Below are 16,718 nucleotides of genomic sequence, written 5' to 3'. Positions count from 1 at the left end.
CATATTTTTACACTCTTGTGTGAATAATATACTATTTTTTTAAAAAACAACAACTTCTATGTAGAAGAGAGGGATATCTAAACTAGAAACCTTCTCCAGACATTAATTTGCTCAGGAGTTTTGAATGTATTTTCATTTGTGGTTTCTCCACTTTTTGTCTTATATGGTATAGTCAGATAAGTTTATTACATGCAGTGGAAACATTTCAGTCAGTTGCAATTTACCCTGGCCATCATGGGTAGGCATGCAATGTTAGGGCAGAATCAGCTAGGAGACAATTCCTCTTTTCCTCAGCTGAAGATGTATTTTGTTTACTGTTTACCTCAAAGATGCTGGTACAACCCAGTTCCAAAAATTCTTCAGCCTTCCTTCATTATTTTTCCAATGTTGGTGCTGAACCTTTCCAACTAGATAGGGGATGATGAGGAAATTGGGAGATGAGCAAGCATTAAAAGACTTTGTGGGAAAGAGTTTCTTTGTAAGAGACTTTGCTAACCAAGGTATATACATATGTCAGTACAAAAAAAAGACAAGTATTTCCCCACAAATCTATCAATGCAGTTTTGTTTTTTGTTTTTTCGTGTCAGGAGCAATTTAGAAACTGCAAGTCGCTTTTGGAGAGAGAATTGGCTGTCTGCAAGGACATTATCCAGGGGACGCCTTGATATTTTGATGTTTTACCATCCTTGTGGGAGGCTTCTCTCATGTCCCTGCATGGAGCTGGAGCTGATAGAGGGAGCTCATCCGCGCTCTCCCCGGGTGGCATTCGAACCTGGCAGCTTGCAGATCAGCAGCCCAACCTTCAAGTCACAAGGCTTTAACCCACTACTCCACCGGGGGCTCCTATCAATGCAGATAGTCTGAATAGACAGATCCAGTGCATGTTTGATCAGAAATATTTACCATTCTATCAAATAAGAATTAAATAAGATTTATTTCTAAGTAGCTTTCTGTAAGCTTGTATTGTTTAATGTTTCCTGGAAGTGTTCTTCTGGAAAAAATGATTTACTTATTTAACCAAAGCAGTAAAAATCAAGCAAAAGTTGCATAACCAGATTAGTTTTGTATCCAGAAAACTGTAAGGCCTATAGTTCAAAACCATTCTACAAGTAATTCTTTGATTTCCATTTTTAGAGAGAAGATGAGATTGAAGTTGTTGTCAGCATTTCAGATGGCTTAAGTACGGTAAGTGTTGCCATAGAAAAGGAACACTCTTATTACTATCAATTGATTATCTATAACAGTGATTCTCAAAGTATGCTCTGTGGAGCCCTTGGGGGCTGCTCCTTTCTGCTCCTCTCACTGCCTTACCCGCCCCCTCACATTCTTTACTTACAAAACCCTATTTCACTCCCACCACCTAGATGATTCTTTGTGCTTTTCTTGCATGTCAGAAGGGAGTTGAATTGGATGACCCTTGAGGTTTCTGTTATTATTATTATTATTATTATTATTATTATTATTATTATTATTTATTAGTGGACCCCTGGTGGTGGCACAGTGTGTTAAAGCACTGAGCTTCTGAACTTGCAGACCGAAAGGTCCCAGGTTCAAATCCCGGGAGCGGAATAAGCACCCGCTGTTAGCCCCAGCTCCTGCCAACCTAGCAGTTCGAAAACATGCAAATGTGAGTAGATCAATAGGTACCGCTCCGGCGGGAAGGTAACGTTGCTCCATGCAGTCATGCCAGCCACATGACCTTGGAGGTGTCTACGGACAACGCCAGCTCTTCGGCTTAGAAATGGAGATGAGCACCAACCCCCAGAGTCAGTCACGACTGGACTTAACATCAGGGGAAAACCTTTACCTTTACCTTTACCTATTAGTATTAGTATTATTAGTATTACTACTACTACTACAAAGGTGGGGTGGCCATCTGTTGGGAGTGCTTTGATTGTGCTTTTCCTGCATGGCAGAAGGGAGTTGGACTGAATGGACCCTGGGGTCTGCCACTGAAATACTGTTAAGATTATGTTGGTCACAAAGTTTGCCCATGCCTATTATATATGCATTATATATGATACTAGCTGTGCCCGGCCACGCGTTGGTGTGGCTTAGTCTGGTGGTGTTGGTCAGTCTACATTAGGTTGTATTTATGCTGTGACCTCCACCCTTCTTTATACTCACATTAGTAGTAGTATTTGAAGTCTGTTACCTTCTTCAATTTTTGTGTTGATTGATAATTGCTTGAGATCCCTGTTGTCTTTGGTTTGTTGTTAATCGTGATGTCTGATTCTGCTGAGTGCGGTTTACATCTTATTGTGATACAATAGTCTTTTTTTGTTTTGCCTGTGTAGGTGTTTATTATTGTTGTTGTTGTAGTGGTCATGAAGGCTGGATAAGTTAGATGCTACTGTATTGTTTTTTGGAGGCCCAGTGTAGCACTGATTGGCCTCTCAGTCTCAGTGCCTGGCTGCTTCTTGCCTGTGATGGTGTAGATTCGTATTGTTGTTGTTGTCATTGTTATTATTGTAATTGTTTTTTTGGAGGCCAAGTGTGAATGTAGGGATTGGGGAGGTGGATGAGCACCGAATGGCCTCGTAGACTCAATGCATGGCTGATACTTGCCTGTGTAGGTGTTTATTATTAGTGGGTGAGTGGATGGATAGATGAGTGGATGGATAGATAGAGTGGGTGCTCTCCTTGTTTACTTTATTCCTATGCTGTTCCCTTTCTCTGCTCCAATCCTGAGCTCGCTGATAAGAACACACTGGTCAGAAAGGAGGGTAAATATAACCGGATCAATGGTCTTTCTCTCCCTTTTGCTCTTGGCCTTCCGGGCAGAGAGGGAGGGCTCTTGTCCTTGGCATTCCTTCACTTCCCTTTCCTCCCTCCTTCCTTCGTTCTATCCGTCCCAGCCTTTCCTGCCTGCGGAGCCATGGAACTGGGTCAATGGGTTGGATGGCAGGGAAAGGGAAAAGGAAAAGGCCTCTAATTGAAATGCATGGACTCCATGCCATGGGGTGCTGGGATTTGTAGTTTGCATCCAGTCCAACCCCTTTCTTTCTTTTTGTCATGGAGGAAGAACCCACCCAAACCCCTCAGACAGATGGCCATCCGGTTTAGTTGTGTTGTTATAGTCACAATGCGTTGTGGTGAGTTTTTTGGGTCCAGATTGTGGTTTTGTGGTGTGGTTGTGTTGTTACAACCAGGAGGGAAGGCTTCTGTGTTGTATTGCCAAGTTTCGTATTTCTGGGGCGTTTAGTTGTGTTGTTATAGTCACGATGCGTTGTTGTGAGTTTTCTGGGTCCGGATTGTGGTTTTGTGGTGTGGTTGTGTTCTTACAACCGGGAGGCAAGGCTTTTGTGTTCTGTTGTCAAATTTTGTATTTCTGGAGCGTTTAGTTGTGTTGTTATAGTCACGATGCGTTGTTGTGAGTTTTGTGGGTCCAGATTGTGGTTTTGTGGTTTGGTTGTGTTGTTACAACCGGGAGGCAAGGTTTTTGCATTGTGTTGTCAAGTTTTGTAATTCTGGGGCGTTTAGTTGTGTGCCAAGTTTCGTATTTCTGGGGCGTTTAGTTGTGGTGTTATAGTCACGATGCATTGTTATGAGTTTTGTGGATCCAGATTGTGTTTTGTGGTGTGATTGTGTTGTTACAACCGGGAGGCAAGGCTTTTGCATTGTTTTGCCAAGTTTCGTATTTCTGGGGCATTTAGTTGTGTTGTTATAGTCATGATGCGTTGTTGTGAATGTTGTGGGTCTGGATTGTGGTTTTGTGGTGTGATTGTGTTGTTACAACCGGGAGGCAAGGCTTTTGCGTTGTTTTGCCAAATTTTGTATTTCTGGGGCGTTTAGTTGTGTTGTTATAGTCATGATGTGTTGTTGTGAGTTTTGTGGGTCCGGATTGTGGTTTTGTGGTGTGGTTGTGTTGATACAACCGGGAGGAAAGGCTTTTACATTGTGTTGTCAAGTTTTGTATTTCTGGGGCATTTAGTTGTATGCCAAGTTTCGTATTTCTGGGGTGTTTAGTTGTGTTGTTATAGTCACGATGCTTTGTTGTGAGTTTTGTGCATCCGGATTGTGGTTTTGTGGTGTGGTTGTGTTGTTACAACCAGGAGGCAAGGCTTTTACATTGTGTTGTCAAGTTTTGTATTTCTGGGGCATTTAGTTGTGTGCCAAGTTTCGTATTTCTGGGGCGTTTAGTTGAGTTGTTATAGTCACGATGCATTGTTGTGAGTTTTATGGGTCCGGATTGTGGTTTTGTGTTGTGGTTGTGTTGTTACAACTGGGAGGCAAGGCTTTTGTGTTGTGTTGCCAAGTTTTGTATTTCTAGGGCGTTTAGTTGTGTTGTTATGGTCACGATGCGTTGTTGTGAGTTTTGTGGGTCCAGTGTGGTTTTGTGGTGTGGTTGTGTTGTTGTAACCGGGAGGCAAGGCTTTTGCATTGTGTTGCCAAGTTTCGTATTTCTGGGATGTTTAGTTTTGTTGTTATAGTCACTGCGCCCGCAACTTTATCCTTTTATATATATAGATAATGTATAGACATTTATTGGGGCCCCATTATAAACTTTTGCTTCAAAAAGTGCTCTATGGCTGACAAAGTTTGCGAACCCTGGTTTACATGATACACAAGGAAAGTATTTGCTACTGCAGAATAAAATATTAGGTTATGTGATTTGGTGAATTGCTGCTCCAAGAGCCTTTGACATATCCAATATGTGTGTGTATCGGAATTAATGCAATTTGACCTCACTTTAATTTCCATGATTGAATTTTATGGAAACATAGAAGTTGTCATTTTACAAGGCCTTTGGACTTTTCTGCCAAAGAGTGCTAGTGCCTCACCAAACTATAACTCCCAATATCTCAAAGCACAGAACTGTGGCAATTCAAGTGCTGTCAATCTGCATGCATTCTACAGTGTAGATGCACATATAGACAATGGATCTATCAGTATCCATGATCCTTTTTTTTCGTGTCAGGAGCAACTTGAGTTGCTTCTGGAGTGAGAGAATTGGCCGTCTGCAAGGACATTGCCCAGGGGACACCCAGATGTTTTGATGTTTTTACCATCCTTGTGGGAGGCTTCTCTCATGTCCCCGCATGGAGCTGAAAGAGGGAGCTCATCCATGCTCTCCCCGGGTGGGATTCGAACCTGGCAGCCTTCAGGTCAGCAGCCCAACCTTCAAGTCACAAGGCTTTAATCCACTACTCCACCGGGGGCTCCATGAACCATGATAGATAAATAGAACTTCCACATTTGGAGCAATACAGTTCTACATTTAAGCAGCTAGTGGACAAACAGTTGAGGAGGTGCTTTCATGCCTACTCTTGCAATTTTCTATTTGTACCCAGTTAGCTACTTTTGAAGTAGGATGCTGGCTCAGAACGTGAAAATGTTAGTATTTTGAAGTACAGTACAGCTCCAGAAACCCCCAACTGACATGGACAATAGCTGTGTTTGGGGAATTTCTGAGAGTATATTCAAAATATACAAAGCAAATAAGCAAAACATCAAAGCAAACAAGCAAGCGAATGAACAAACAAACAAAAACATTTTCCCACGCTCTACTCTAAATTAGATAGACCTTTATTCTGAGCCAGTGGAATTCCAAAAAAGGTGAACATTATATTTGAGTAAATAGGATGTTAGTCTGTCTAGTGAAATAGACAATTGCTTATATTTCCTCTCTCCAGACTATTAGACAGGGCTCTTTTCTAGCTGTATTTGCAGATGCAGGAATTAACATGGCAGCTTTACATGTAAAACCCTGCTGAGTTGTGATCTTTCTTTTAAAGTTGCTATATATTTTACTTAAAGCAAGTGATAAAAATGAGAGAATGTACTATAAATAGGTATTTTCTGGCCTGCTTCTTGTCATATTTAATTTTCTTGGAACAGGGTAGTTCAGAAGAGTGATTAGGGTCACTACCTTGCTAACTGGCTTTCTGCAATATTTTCCATTTTTATGGTTTTCGAAATGATTGTCATTAAGCTATGTTATCACAGATGAAACCCAAGGATGCATGGAAATGATCACCTCTGGTTGTTAATTCATTTTACTCAGTTAAAATTTCATTATATTCAATTACAGGTGGCTGAAAAGGTCCGAATACTTGTGACGGATGCTAATGATGAGAGCCCAGAATTTATCAACTCACCATATATAGTCCAAGTCCCAGAGGTTGGTGAAGTTTATTCATTCTCTTGAATTATTGGGGAGCAGACTTGGCATGGTGAGCTAGGACCAGATTTGACCTGTACAAGATTGCCAAATCATCACAGAAAGTTGCTTCTCTAATGCACTTTAAGTCCAGACAACTCCACTAAAAATGTGGACTTCTAGTGATTTACACTAAAGTTCCAAATGGCCTCATAATTAGAAATGACACATTTCCAACAAGCATAAGATTTTATGCATGATTAAAAAAAATAAAGTATACATTTCTTAAGAACTTTGGAAGAAACTCCATGGGTTTGGGAAGTGGCCACTCTTTTCTAAAGCTGGAGAACCTCCAGTAACCACAGCCTTTTGAGCTATGTTCATGGGTAAAACTATTGCCTTGAAGTCTGTCCAATCTTTCAGAAGTCAAAAGGCCCCATAGAAATCAAGCTACAAAATCTGCATGTATCAATCCCATGGAACACAAAGATTTTGCTTGTATTATAATCAGCTGAAGATAATATCTAAGGAGACATTGCACATTCTGCAATTTGAGCAAAGTTTCATAATGTGTATATTAGCATGCTTTTTAAAAGCAGAATTGTTGGTTGATTTATTTGGATAAAAACATGCAGAACTGCTTGAGAGACTGGGAGGCTCTTTTCTGACGATCTTACAGAACTGTTGTAGTTGGGTCAAGGGGCAGTAGATTCTACAGGTGAAACAGCTAGAAGGAGAAAAAGGGCTAACAGAGCAGGTGCTTGATGAAGAACAACAAGTAAAGCGGGTCTGGGAAATACTTATGGCTCCTTTAGAGGATGAGACGTTTTATGGGTTTTCTAGTGATGAGGAGTCCATACTAGATGATGATATCGCAGAGAATAGAGGAACCAAAAGGTCTACTCGAGAGCAGGAGTCGGATGAGGAAAAAGAAAGGAAAAAGATCTGGAACATACTTACTGCTCCCACGGATGAGGAAACTTTTGAGGGATTCTCTGGGACTTATGGGTCTGGGAGTGAAATGGAGAGTGCTGACTGGACTCAAGTAAATGTGGATGATGAGCCAGCCCATGGGGCTGCATCAGGGGATTGGCAAGCCTCTCATACACCTGAGACATGGGGAGATCTAAGTCTTGAACAGAGATGGAGGGGCTGGAGGGATGGGAGGCAAGGTCCAATAACAAGATCAAGATCAGATGCGATTAATAAGGAAAAGGCGGAGGTCTCATCAGCATCGGACTCCGACGAGTAAGTTAAAAGTAGAGTTTGGAGAACTATTGCCTTGCTTCAATGTTCCCTACTTTGGCGTTCCGTTTGACGTTTCTGGCTCCTTGACTCTGGTCCGTTTCCTGATGATGACATCGCTTGCTCCTGCTTTGGCGTCCCTGCTTTGGCATTCCTGTTTCAGCATTTCTGGCTTGGCATTTCTGGCTCCTGACTCCGGTTTGCTTCCTGACAACGGCTTTGTTTACTCCCACTTCGGCGTTTCTGGCTTGATGCTCCTGGCTTCCACTGGCTCCTGAACTTGACTTGCTTTGAATTGGCGTTTTGGCTTCCTTTGTGCCTTTTGAATTCAGGCTTGACTCCTGGCTTCGTGTTGAGAGCAGTTAGCTCTCTCCTGACTCTTTGTGCCACAGCGTAACGTGGCGGTTGCTTTTTGGAACATTTTGACTGTGTTTAAACCGGATTATCAGGCTAGATAATCCAGATTATCTCTCTGCTCCCGTTTAAGTGCTTTATTTGTTGCCGAAACGTTTTCCTTTTGTTTTAACACTGAAGTTAAGTGTTTTTTGAGTTCTAAACTTCAATTAATAAACACTTGTTATTACTACTTGTGTGTGTGGCACTTTAAGAGAAGTCTGTGTCCTGACACTAACTTAAAAATGACAGTTGTCCAAAATCAACTTTTCCTAGAGACTATCAAAATCATTTTTGAAGGAGGTTAAATAACTGAAGTGTGTATTGATCACATGGAGAACATATCTCAACATCCCCACCATCCTACAAATGCCCTATTGGTCAAATGGTCTGCCAGACTTTTCCTGACCTTTGGCCTGTAGACTTCTGAGCATATTCTTAGATATTCTGTGTTTCTTGTTGTCTTGTATTTGCAGTTCCGTAAACTTTATTATATTTATACCACTCACATTATAATGTTTTCCCCTCTTTTTTCTATAACACTTCTTCTCATTGTAGCGTGTACTCTTTTTTAATGTCACCTCACTCTTCTGTCTTCTCTCTTCTCCATTTTGCTCTTAGCTTTGACTATCTACTCTCTTTCAATTCACAGGACACTCCTTCAGGAAGCAGCATTTTCAAGATTGAAGCAGTAGACAAAGACACAGGTTCAGGGGGAAGCATTACCTACTTCCTGCAGGTAAACATGGACTAAAGGGCTCAGAGCCAGTAGGAAGAAGACAAAAACACAAAGAAGAGGGTGGAAACTTGAAACTGGGGTAGAAGGCACTTAAAATATCTAACCTACTACAGGTCTGTAGCCGGGGGGGGGGGGGGTTAAGGATTCACCCCCCCCCCCCAATGTTCAGTTTTTTACTCATGAATTGGTTAGCCAGTTAAAATCATGAGTAAACCAGTTTTTTAAAACCTGAAACATTTCAGGGGGGAGGGTTGAATTCTTAACACACACACCTCTGGCTATGGGCCTGGCTACTTAGGTGCCTTCTGTTTTGTTTCTGACAATGAAGTTATGTCCAAGTGCACTAAACCCTTGATAATTGACTCAGGGGATGAGTGCAATCCATACAGCATGAAACAAATGTGGTCTCAAAAGTTATCCATCTTTTTAGAGCAGTGATTTCCAAACATTTTTGGTCATGCCCCACCTAAGCATCTATAAAATCCTGATCCCCCCCCTCCAAGTGACATATAATTCTTATTATTCAAAAAGTGAACTCCTGTTCACATGACGGAAGACTAAAAAGCCATTAACTTGGACTAAACAAGCTTCCAAAGCACAGGGCATTCATGAAAGAGAAAAATAAAAGAACAAAAAAAGTTGATGTACTGAGGAAAAAATAATCAAGAAATTGTTAAAAAAATATGAATAATATGAAGATATTTCAAAAAATTCACAATTTATCAATGAGAGAATGTCTGACACTTTCTTGTGGGTCCTATGCTTTATAGGTGAGACAAATATAATAGTAACTGCTCTAGAACTGTAATTGCAAAGTGTTTGTGAAGTATTAAATAAACTTCAATCACAATTCCATGACAGTTAATGCTACCATTCTCCAACTTCACAAAAAATTATGTTCCCATAAGAAGTGCAAAAAATTCACTGTTAATAACTCATTCTTGAATCCCTCTCCCTTAAAAATTAAATTGCCTCCCTGTGAGGCATGTGCCCCACTTGGGAACCAAGTGTCTAGAGATTTGAAATGATTTGTACTTACCCAAATCTCACATTAATTAATTGGAGCTCTTTACCTCAATTTCATCTGAGTAAATGAAAGCATTATGCATATAGTTTTATATCTTCCATCGTATGCCCACTGATTTCAAGAACAAGTACCATAAAATCAGTTGAAGCAGAATTAATTTCAGCAGAGAAAAATGTATTAAAACATTTAGTCAAATTGAAACAGATCACTTTAGAACCAGTTAGAACAGTTGAATATAACTTAAAACCACACACAGAAGCAGGTTTGGATGAACTAATTTAGATGTTTTGTCTGAGAAACGCCAATTGAGTGTTGACGCCAATTGAGTCTCTAATGCAGGGGTTCTCAAACTTTTTCAGATGTGGAGCCCTTTTTAAAGCAAAAGTTTCTTGTGGAGTCCCAAGAAATATTATATTATAGTATGTATTATTATATTGTATTATATTATAATTATATTATATTATATTTAATGTATTTATATCAGACATGGGCCAGGCCTGTGACAGATGGATGGAGAGTGTTTGTGTGACCTAATTCACACAGTGCGAAAAAATTTACAGTATTTAAATTACAGAAATTAGGCAAGCCCCCACATTGTCCTCCTTTCATAGGGACCTGAAAACCTGGATGTTCCAGCAAATTTTTGAGAATGATTAGACTCTAGGCCCAGTCCTTTGGTAATCAAATAATACTCTGTCCTGCATTTCATCCACTTCCCATGCCCTTTGTTATGCTGTTGTACTATCCCTTGTCCATCCACTTTTATAGATGACCACGTTCATTTTGTAATCTTGGCCATTGGCTTGCTGAACCTTTACTGATAGAGCTACAATGACATGGGCATTTAATATTGTTATTTTTATTTTAATATGTTTTAACACGATTTTGGCTTTTTATGATGCTTTCAGTTTTGGTATTTAGTTTGTTCAGTTAAACTAGGTTGTGTTATAGTGTTGAATGTTTTTTTATATATTGTCTTTGGTTTTCCTTCTGGCAACTGAATGTTTGTCTGTATGTTGGAAACCGTGCTGAGTCCCTTCGGGGAGATAGGGTGGTATACAAATAAAGATTATTATTATTTTATTAAAATGAAGAACAATTTTAACCAACCTAAACTTAACAAGAGATGGCCACCCAGCCTTTGTAATGATAATAACAACAACAACAATAATACTAGCAGAAACCCCACAGGAGATGGGGCATCTTCAGAGACCCTGAGCACCTCTTGTAGAGCCCTAAGGGGTCCTTGGAGCACAGTTTGAGAACCGATGATCTAAGGCAGTGGTTCTCAACCTGTGGGTCCCCAGGTGTTTTGGCCTACAACTCCCAAAAATCCTAGCCAGTTTACCAGCTGTTAGGATGTCTGGGAGTTGAAAGCCAAAACAGCTGGGGACCCACAGGCTGAGAACCATTGCTTTAAGGCAAAGTGTAGCCCATAGACTGCATGTTGCCCCCAGACTCTGCTTCCTAGAGTGAAAAGGGTTAAATTCCCTATTCAACACAGATGCATCCTAGGAAGAGCGACAACAGGTTTCACATTATCAGTGACTGCCCCCTCTCCACCCTCCAGAATTTCTTTCCAAGAGAAGTTATCACATATATAAATAATATTATTTTTATTTAGACCCTGCTTTTTCTCTTCAGAAGGTGACTCAAAGAGGCTTACATTAAAAGTATTTCAACACAATTTAAAATTTACAAATATAAAAACATTAAAACAGAAACGTCTATCATATTTTTAAAAATCACAGTGAAAATCCATAAAAAACATATTTACAGCTAAGAATCACAACACCTCCTGACTTGATCTTTGCAAACTTCTCCTTTAAAAGGATGTTTAAATAAAAAGGGAGGAGGTCGTTCTGGCTTCCCTGCACAGGGAAGAGTTGGATTAACACCCTTTCTACTCTCCTTCATTTCTGTTTCAAGAGGCCATTGAGGGCTGATTGTTTTGTCAGGATGGGACTTGTAAAATGTGCTGGAATCTGTATTTGTTATTTTTGTTGTGATGTTGTGGTTGTTATGGTCAATGTTTTTACTGTTTTTAATATTTTTATAAGTATTTTATCATTTCACCATTTATCATTTTAACTTTTGTATTTTGTGAATTTTACTTTACTCTATTGTAAACTGGGGAAAGGTGGGATTATGATTTTGATGAGAATTGAGGCTTTATGGATATATATTTGTACTCTTTGTTGAAATATATTTGTATTTAGATTCACTGCTCACTTTACCTTTTATTCTGTTCACAAAGAGTGCTTAAGTAACAAGAAAGAACTTCATGCATCCTTGTCATGTGCACGGCACTTGTTAACTCCTTATACCTAAATGATTTTTTTGGGACTATTAAGCTGCTCTTTTGTGTCAGTTCAAGTACTTTTAATGGGTGCATTTTCTCACAAAGATAAAACTTCACTGCAAACAAAAACCTTCCTGTTTCCTGGACTAATAGAGCTTGCAATATAAAAATCTCACAGCTGAGTAACTTTGATTCCCACCCAACTAGAGAATTCATGTACACAAATTTATTTTGATGTTTCCTTGGATGCAGGAGAGCTCACTAATCAGATAGCTGCTTTTCAAAGCACAAATATTTAAATAAGATTAAATTCAATCCTACTTAACAGGAGAAAAAAATGGAAGGAGAGAAGCCCTGAACAGCTAGAAAAGCAATCACCCTTCTTTACTGGAAAGAGATAAGACCCTTTCCTTCAATATCAAGCAGTCTTTCTTTCTCACCTGATCCATACCTGGCAAAAATAAATACAATTTTATCCCACCTTGTGCTACCTTAGAATTTACCAATGGGAATGAGAAAGTTCTAGCCAAGCTCCTAGAAGGTGATTGCACCTAGCTTTTAATGCAGTACTCTTTGTTTTTCTTCTTGTCTTACTGTTCATGAAAGCTTTTGGTTTTATGGTGCTCATATCTTCATTTTACAGTGAAAAACCTTTTTGGCCCAAAATCAGAACCAATTGAATGAGTAAAATAAAAATAAAATAACTTCATAACATGCCCAAAGCATAGGATGTTTATAGTTGGTATCTCCATACATGAACAGTTATATGATATTGTGCACCTTTTTCTTTTGTAAGATATGTTTGTCAGTTCATGGAATATGTAGGACACAAAGATAGGCTCACACAGCTTGGAGCTATTGAAAATTTTATTGAATCCACCTTGCCAAGATGACCACAAAGCTTATACTGCCCCTCTTTCGCTCTTTTCCCGGTATATCCAGTTGTTTCTCCCCCCCCCCCCCTCACGTCTCTTCTTCCCCATTCACACCTCCCTTTCAATTGTCCTTTCCCACGTTTGAAAACCAGAGCAGGTCATAAATCAGTCTTCCCAACCAAATGGTCATCCGGTTTGCTCTTGGTCAGATGTGAAAAAGGTCAGTTTGGAGAATGCTAATCTTTTTGCATCCTTACAATGTTGCCATTCTTAGCGGCAATACATATATACATGGTTAACAAAAAGAATAAATAGTAGGGGTGTACAATTCAGCAATTTTCGGTGCCTGGTTTTTGCCCCCCCCCCCACACACACACACACATTCCATTTTTAGGCAACTTCCCAAATTTGGGAGGGGTTTCTGTTTTTGTGCTGGAAAGATTTGTCCCATTGGCATTGATGGGAAAATTATGGGGCTAATTTCTCTGTCATTTTAGGCCTATCAGCACGAAACCTGCCTCACATGTAGTCCACATTTACAACTGCAGGTCTGAAAAGTCTGAGAACATTTCACCAATCCACTAATTTTTGGGAAATTTTAAATGTTTTTAGCATAGCATTTAAAAAAAAACAAATACAAGAGAGGGTCCAAGAAAATGAAGTCCCAAGCACATTCCACAAGAGGGGGGGGGGGGATGGACACAGTCAACCAAACCTCTGATTGGCTGAGAAAGAAAGTGGGAAACACAGAAAAAGAAAAACATCAACTCCCACCATGCCCCGGGAGGGAAAACAGTCTTCAGTGCTCATGCCACACAATGTCCTGCGAGTTCCCATTTGCCTCTATCTTCGGGAAAGGATGGAGGTGCCTGCCAAGGAAGAAAAATGAGAAGGTGCTGCCGGCAGCTGCCCACTCCTGCCTGATTTGCAAAGCTGCCCTTCCTGCCCATACAACACCTCCACCTCAGATAGAGTGCTGCTTAGCCCCATTAGCCCCTATTAGCAAAAAAAAAAAAAAAAAAATTAAAAAATCCAGCTGCTCTGCTCTGTTTCAGCTAAAGTTTCAGCTGCCCCCCTCCAGGCTCGCTTTCATGCCTTCTACAGATGAATTCCCCAAATCGCCAGAATCTGGGACACCAAAATGATATTTTGCACAACCCTAATAAATAGCAAAGATCTACATAATCTGTACAATGCTTTTATGAGACTATACTCCAGTCTCCTTATGCTGGTCTATGACCATAATAAAGATATTTTTATTTTGATTTTGATACATTATCTGAATCCCCATAAAATTTAAAATGAATAGGGAAGAGTGAAAGTATGACAAAAACCTTACTTGGAACTACTTAGAAAACTAATCTGGTTAGAGAGGGAAGGGTTTCTAATTAGGATTTCTCATTGAAATGAAGCTCTCCACAAATGCACAGAAATATTCTTGTTCTGCTTGGAACAGGCTTTCTAATGCAATAAATGGAAATGTGTCTCATCAAGGTTTCCAAATATCTGATGAATGAATGAATATGTTTTTATCCATTTTCTAATATATTGTGAAAGTGTTCTGTGTCTACTATATTGGGCATTATTCAGCTCACCTTAGAGTGATAATGGCTAAGAATCCATTGATTGAAAGAAAGACAATAGTGTATGGGAGAATATAATTCATTTTATTTGTATCTTTGCTTTGCCATGCAGCTTATCCTCCTAAAATAAATAACATTTGGTGTTTTACAGCTGATATAAAATAAGCAAAATACAATCTCTAATTTATCTCTTACTTGATTTCTCTGTTTTTTTCTTGCCTCCTAGAACATCCGTACAAATAAGTTTACTATAGATCGTCACAGTGGTGTCCTTCGTATCAAATCAGGGGTCACTCTTGACTACGAAAAATCAAGAACTTATTTTGTTACTGTGGTGGCAAAGGTATTCTATATTCTCCTGACTACACATCTCCCAACTTTAGAAACAATTGTGTGAAAACAAGATTGTGCATTCTTGCTGCTGATAAAAATGGTGCAAGACCTAACAGGCCCAGGATAACCTGTGACATTTAATCTTTTATTATTCCTGAATTGATAGTCCTTTTGCCAGTCAATCAAACTGTTTCTCAAGAAGTCTTGCTGTGATTTTTTCCTGGAGTTTTCAGTAAAGGGCTTTGGCAGAATAGGCTTCTGTATATTTCTCCAAGGTCTTAGTGAAACAGTTTATGCAACAAAATTTACCTAGGTCTGTCACAACATGGATGAGGTCCAGTGCCATGATTTGCCAACGTATGGTGAATCATGGAGGAAGTGGAGCAGCAGCAGAGCAATCCTGGTGCCCCAGCTCCCAGCTGATGTTTCCCCATCCCACGTGGGAAAGTGTTACCGCTGAACCAAATGGCAGTTGTTCCTTATTGAATACGGGGCAGCCTCTGTGTTGGCAGTGGCAGTGTCCCACCATGCTGCTGTGCCAGTTTGCACATGAAGCCCCACCAAAAGTTACTATATGTCATTTGATGGACGATGTGGAGCTTCATGGGCGAACAGGGGCAGAAGTGCCCTATGACATTCCAATTTCCCCATGTGATGAGGGTCTTAGTGATTTTTTAAAACGGAATGCATAAACATTTAGCATACATTTTGAAAGAGATGGTGATAATGGATGTATCAGTTTTTTCTTATGTCAATATAGGGAACTGCTTTACATTAAATTGTCAATTAATTTCCAGAATATCCAAACTGACCAATGACTCAGCAAAATCACAGGAAGAGCTCTTTCCCCAAGCTAATGAGCTCAGATCTTTTTAACTGGAGCCAGCATGTATTTAAACCTGATATTTTCACCATACAGATGACAGGTTCTATCACTGAGCTGTGGGCTGTCCACCAGAGCCGGCCCTAGGTATTTTTCAAGTGTAGGCGAACAGAAGTTTGGTGCTCCCCCCCCCCCCAAACCAATCACTGAAAAATAAAAGCGTTGGATAAGCGAAAATGTTTGATAATAAGGAGGGATTAAGGAAAAGCCTATTAAACATCAAATTACATTAAGATTTTACAAATTAAGCACTAAAACATCATGTTTTACAACAAATCAACAGAAAAAGCAGTTCAATATCTTGCGGAGGCAGGCTGCAGGAGACAAGAGTTTCCTCGATGGCGCCCCCAAAAAGATGGCACCACAGGCAACTGCCTATTTGGCCTGGTGGTTGAACCGCCTCTGCTGTCCACAGACAGAATTGGAGTCTACATTAGACATTGAAACCTCAGTTGATTTCATTCTCAAATTCTAGAATGAAAAAAAAATGTTAAGAATCCCTATCCTATTGGATAAAATTACATTTTTTGTACATTATTCAGAGACTTCCCATTTTAGGGCTTCAAAAAATAAACTTGTGAAGTTGTTTTGGAGAATGATTTCACGCAAAAATGTAACTTCTTGAAAAAATTACAATGCATTTGCACAAAACATAACATTTTCACAGCTTGATTAGCATTGTACAATCACTAGAATATTGGGTTGGAAGTGAGAAACTTGGAGTTAGAACTTTTTCCCCTGGCCTTTTAATTTTCTGAGTTCAGGAAATATTTATGTAACAGAATGTTCATTTGTGTCAGAAAGTCTGCTTAAAAGGATACAATCCCAAACAGGCCATCTCATATGCTATTTCTGGTATGTGTTTACAGCCTTAAGACATTAATCTGTCTGACACTGTATGGAGGACCTTGCAAAAACATTTTTGCCCATCTGTGCAGATTTCTGGTCAGAATCGATTTGTAGGATCTGTTTGTGCAATTTCTTTCTGCATTCCTACTGTTGGCTAAAGTCTGTGTCTCAACTGATAAGTCACACAGAGTGAATAGTGTTGTGTTGGAAATACCAAAGCCATACTGTAAAGTACATAGTAACTGTAAGAACAGAGAACTTTATCCCATAATCTGCTCATTAGCATAGATCAACCATGAGGCGGGCATTCCTTCTAGAAGTAAAGCTCATTGCAATTTGAAAATCTCTTGATACTATTATTTCTATTTGTCCAAATTATTTGTAGT

The 16,718-nt window shown here is 39.6% G+C and overlaps 1 protein-coding gene across 2 annotated transcripts in view; it reads left to right on the top strand.

Annotated features, from left to right (window-relative positions):
- The window catches only part of cdhr1 (cadherin related family member 1), an 80,198-nt gene that overhangs the window by 19,709 nt on the left and 43,771 nt on the right, over positions 1–16,718 (top strand). For both annotated transcript variants that reach the window (XM_008114451.3, XM_062975817.1), the window contains exons 4-7: positions 1,135–1,185; positions 6,035–6,124; positions 8,394–8,480; positions 14,494–14,610. In XM_008114451.3, coding sequence (XP_008112658.3) covers positions 1,135–1,185; positions 6,035–6,124; positions 8,394–8,480; positions 14,494–14,610 — 345 coding nt within the window. The remainder of the gene's footprint in view (positions 1–1,134; positions 1,186–6,034; positions 6,125–8,393; positions 8,481–14,493; positions 14,611–16,718) is intronic.

The sequence above is a fragment of the Anolis carolinensis genome, chromosome 3 (genome assembly GCF_035594765.1).
Source record: "Anolis carolinensis isolate JA03-04 chromosome 3, rAnoCar3.1.pri, whole genome shotgun sequence".
Lineage (NCBI taxonomy): Eukaryota > Metazoa > Chordata > Lepidosauria > Squamata > Dactyloidae > Anolis > Anolis carolinensis.
This window is presented reverse-complemented; position numbering and strand designations above follow the sequence as displayed.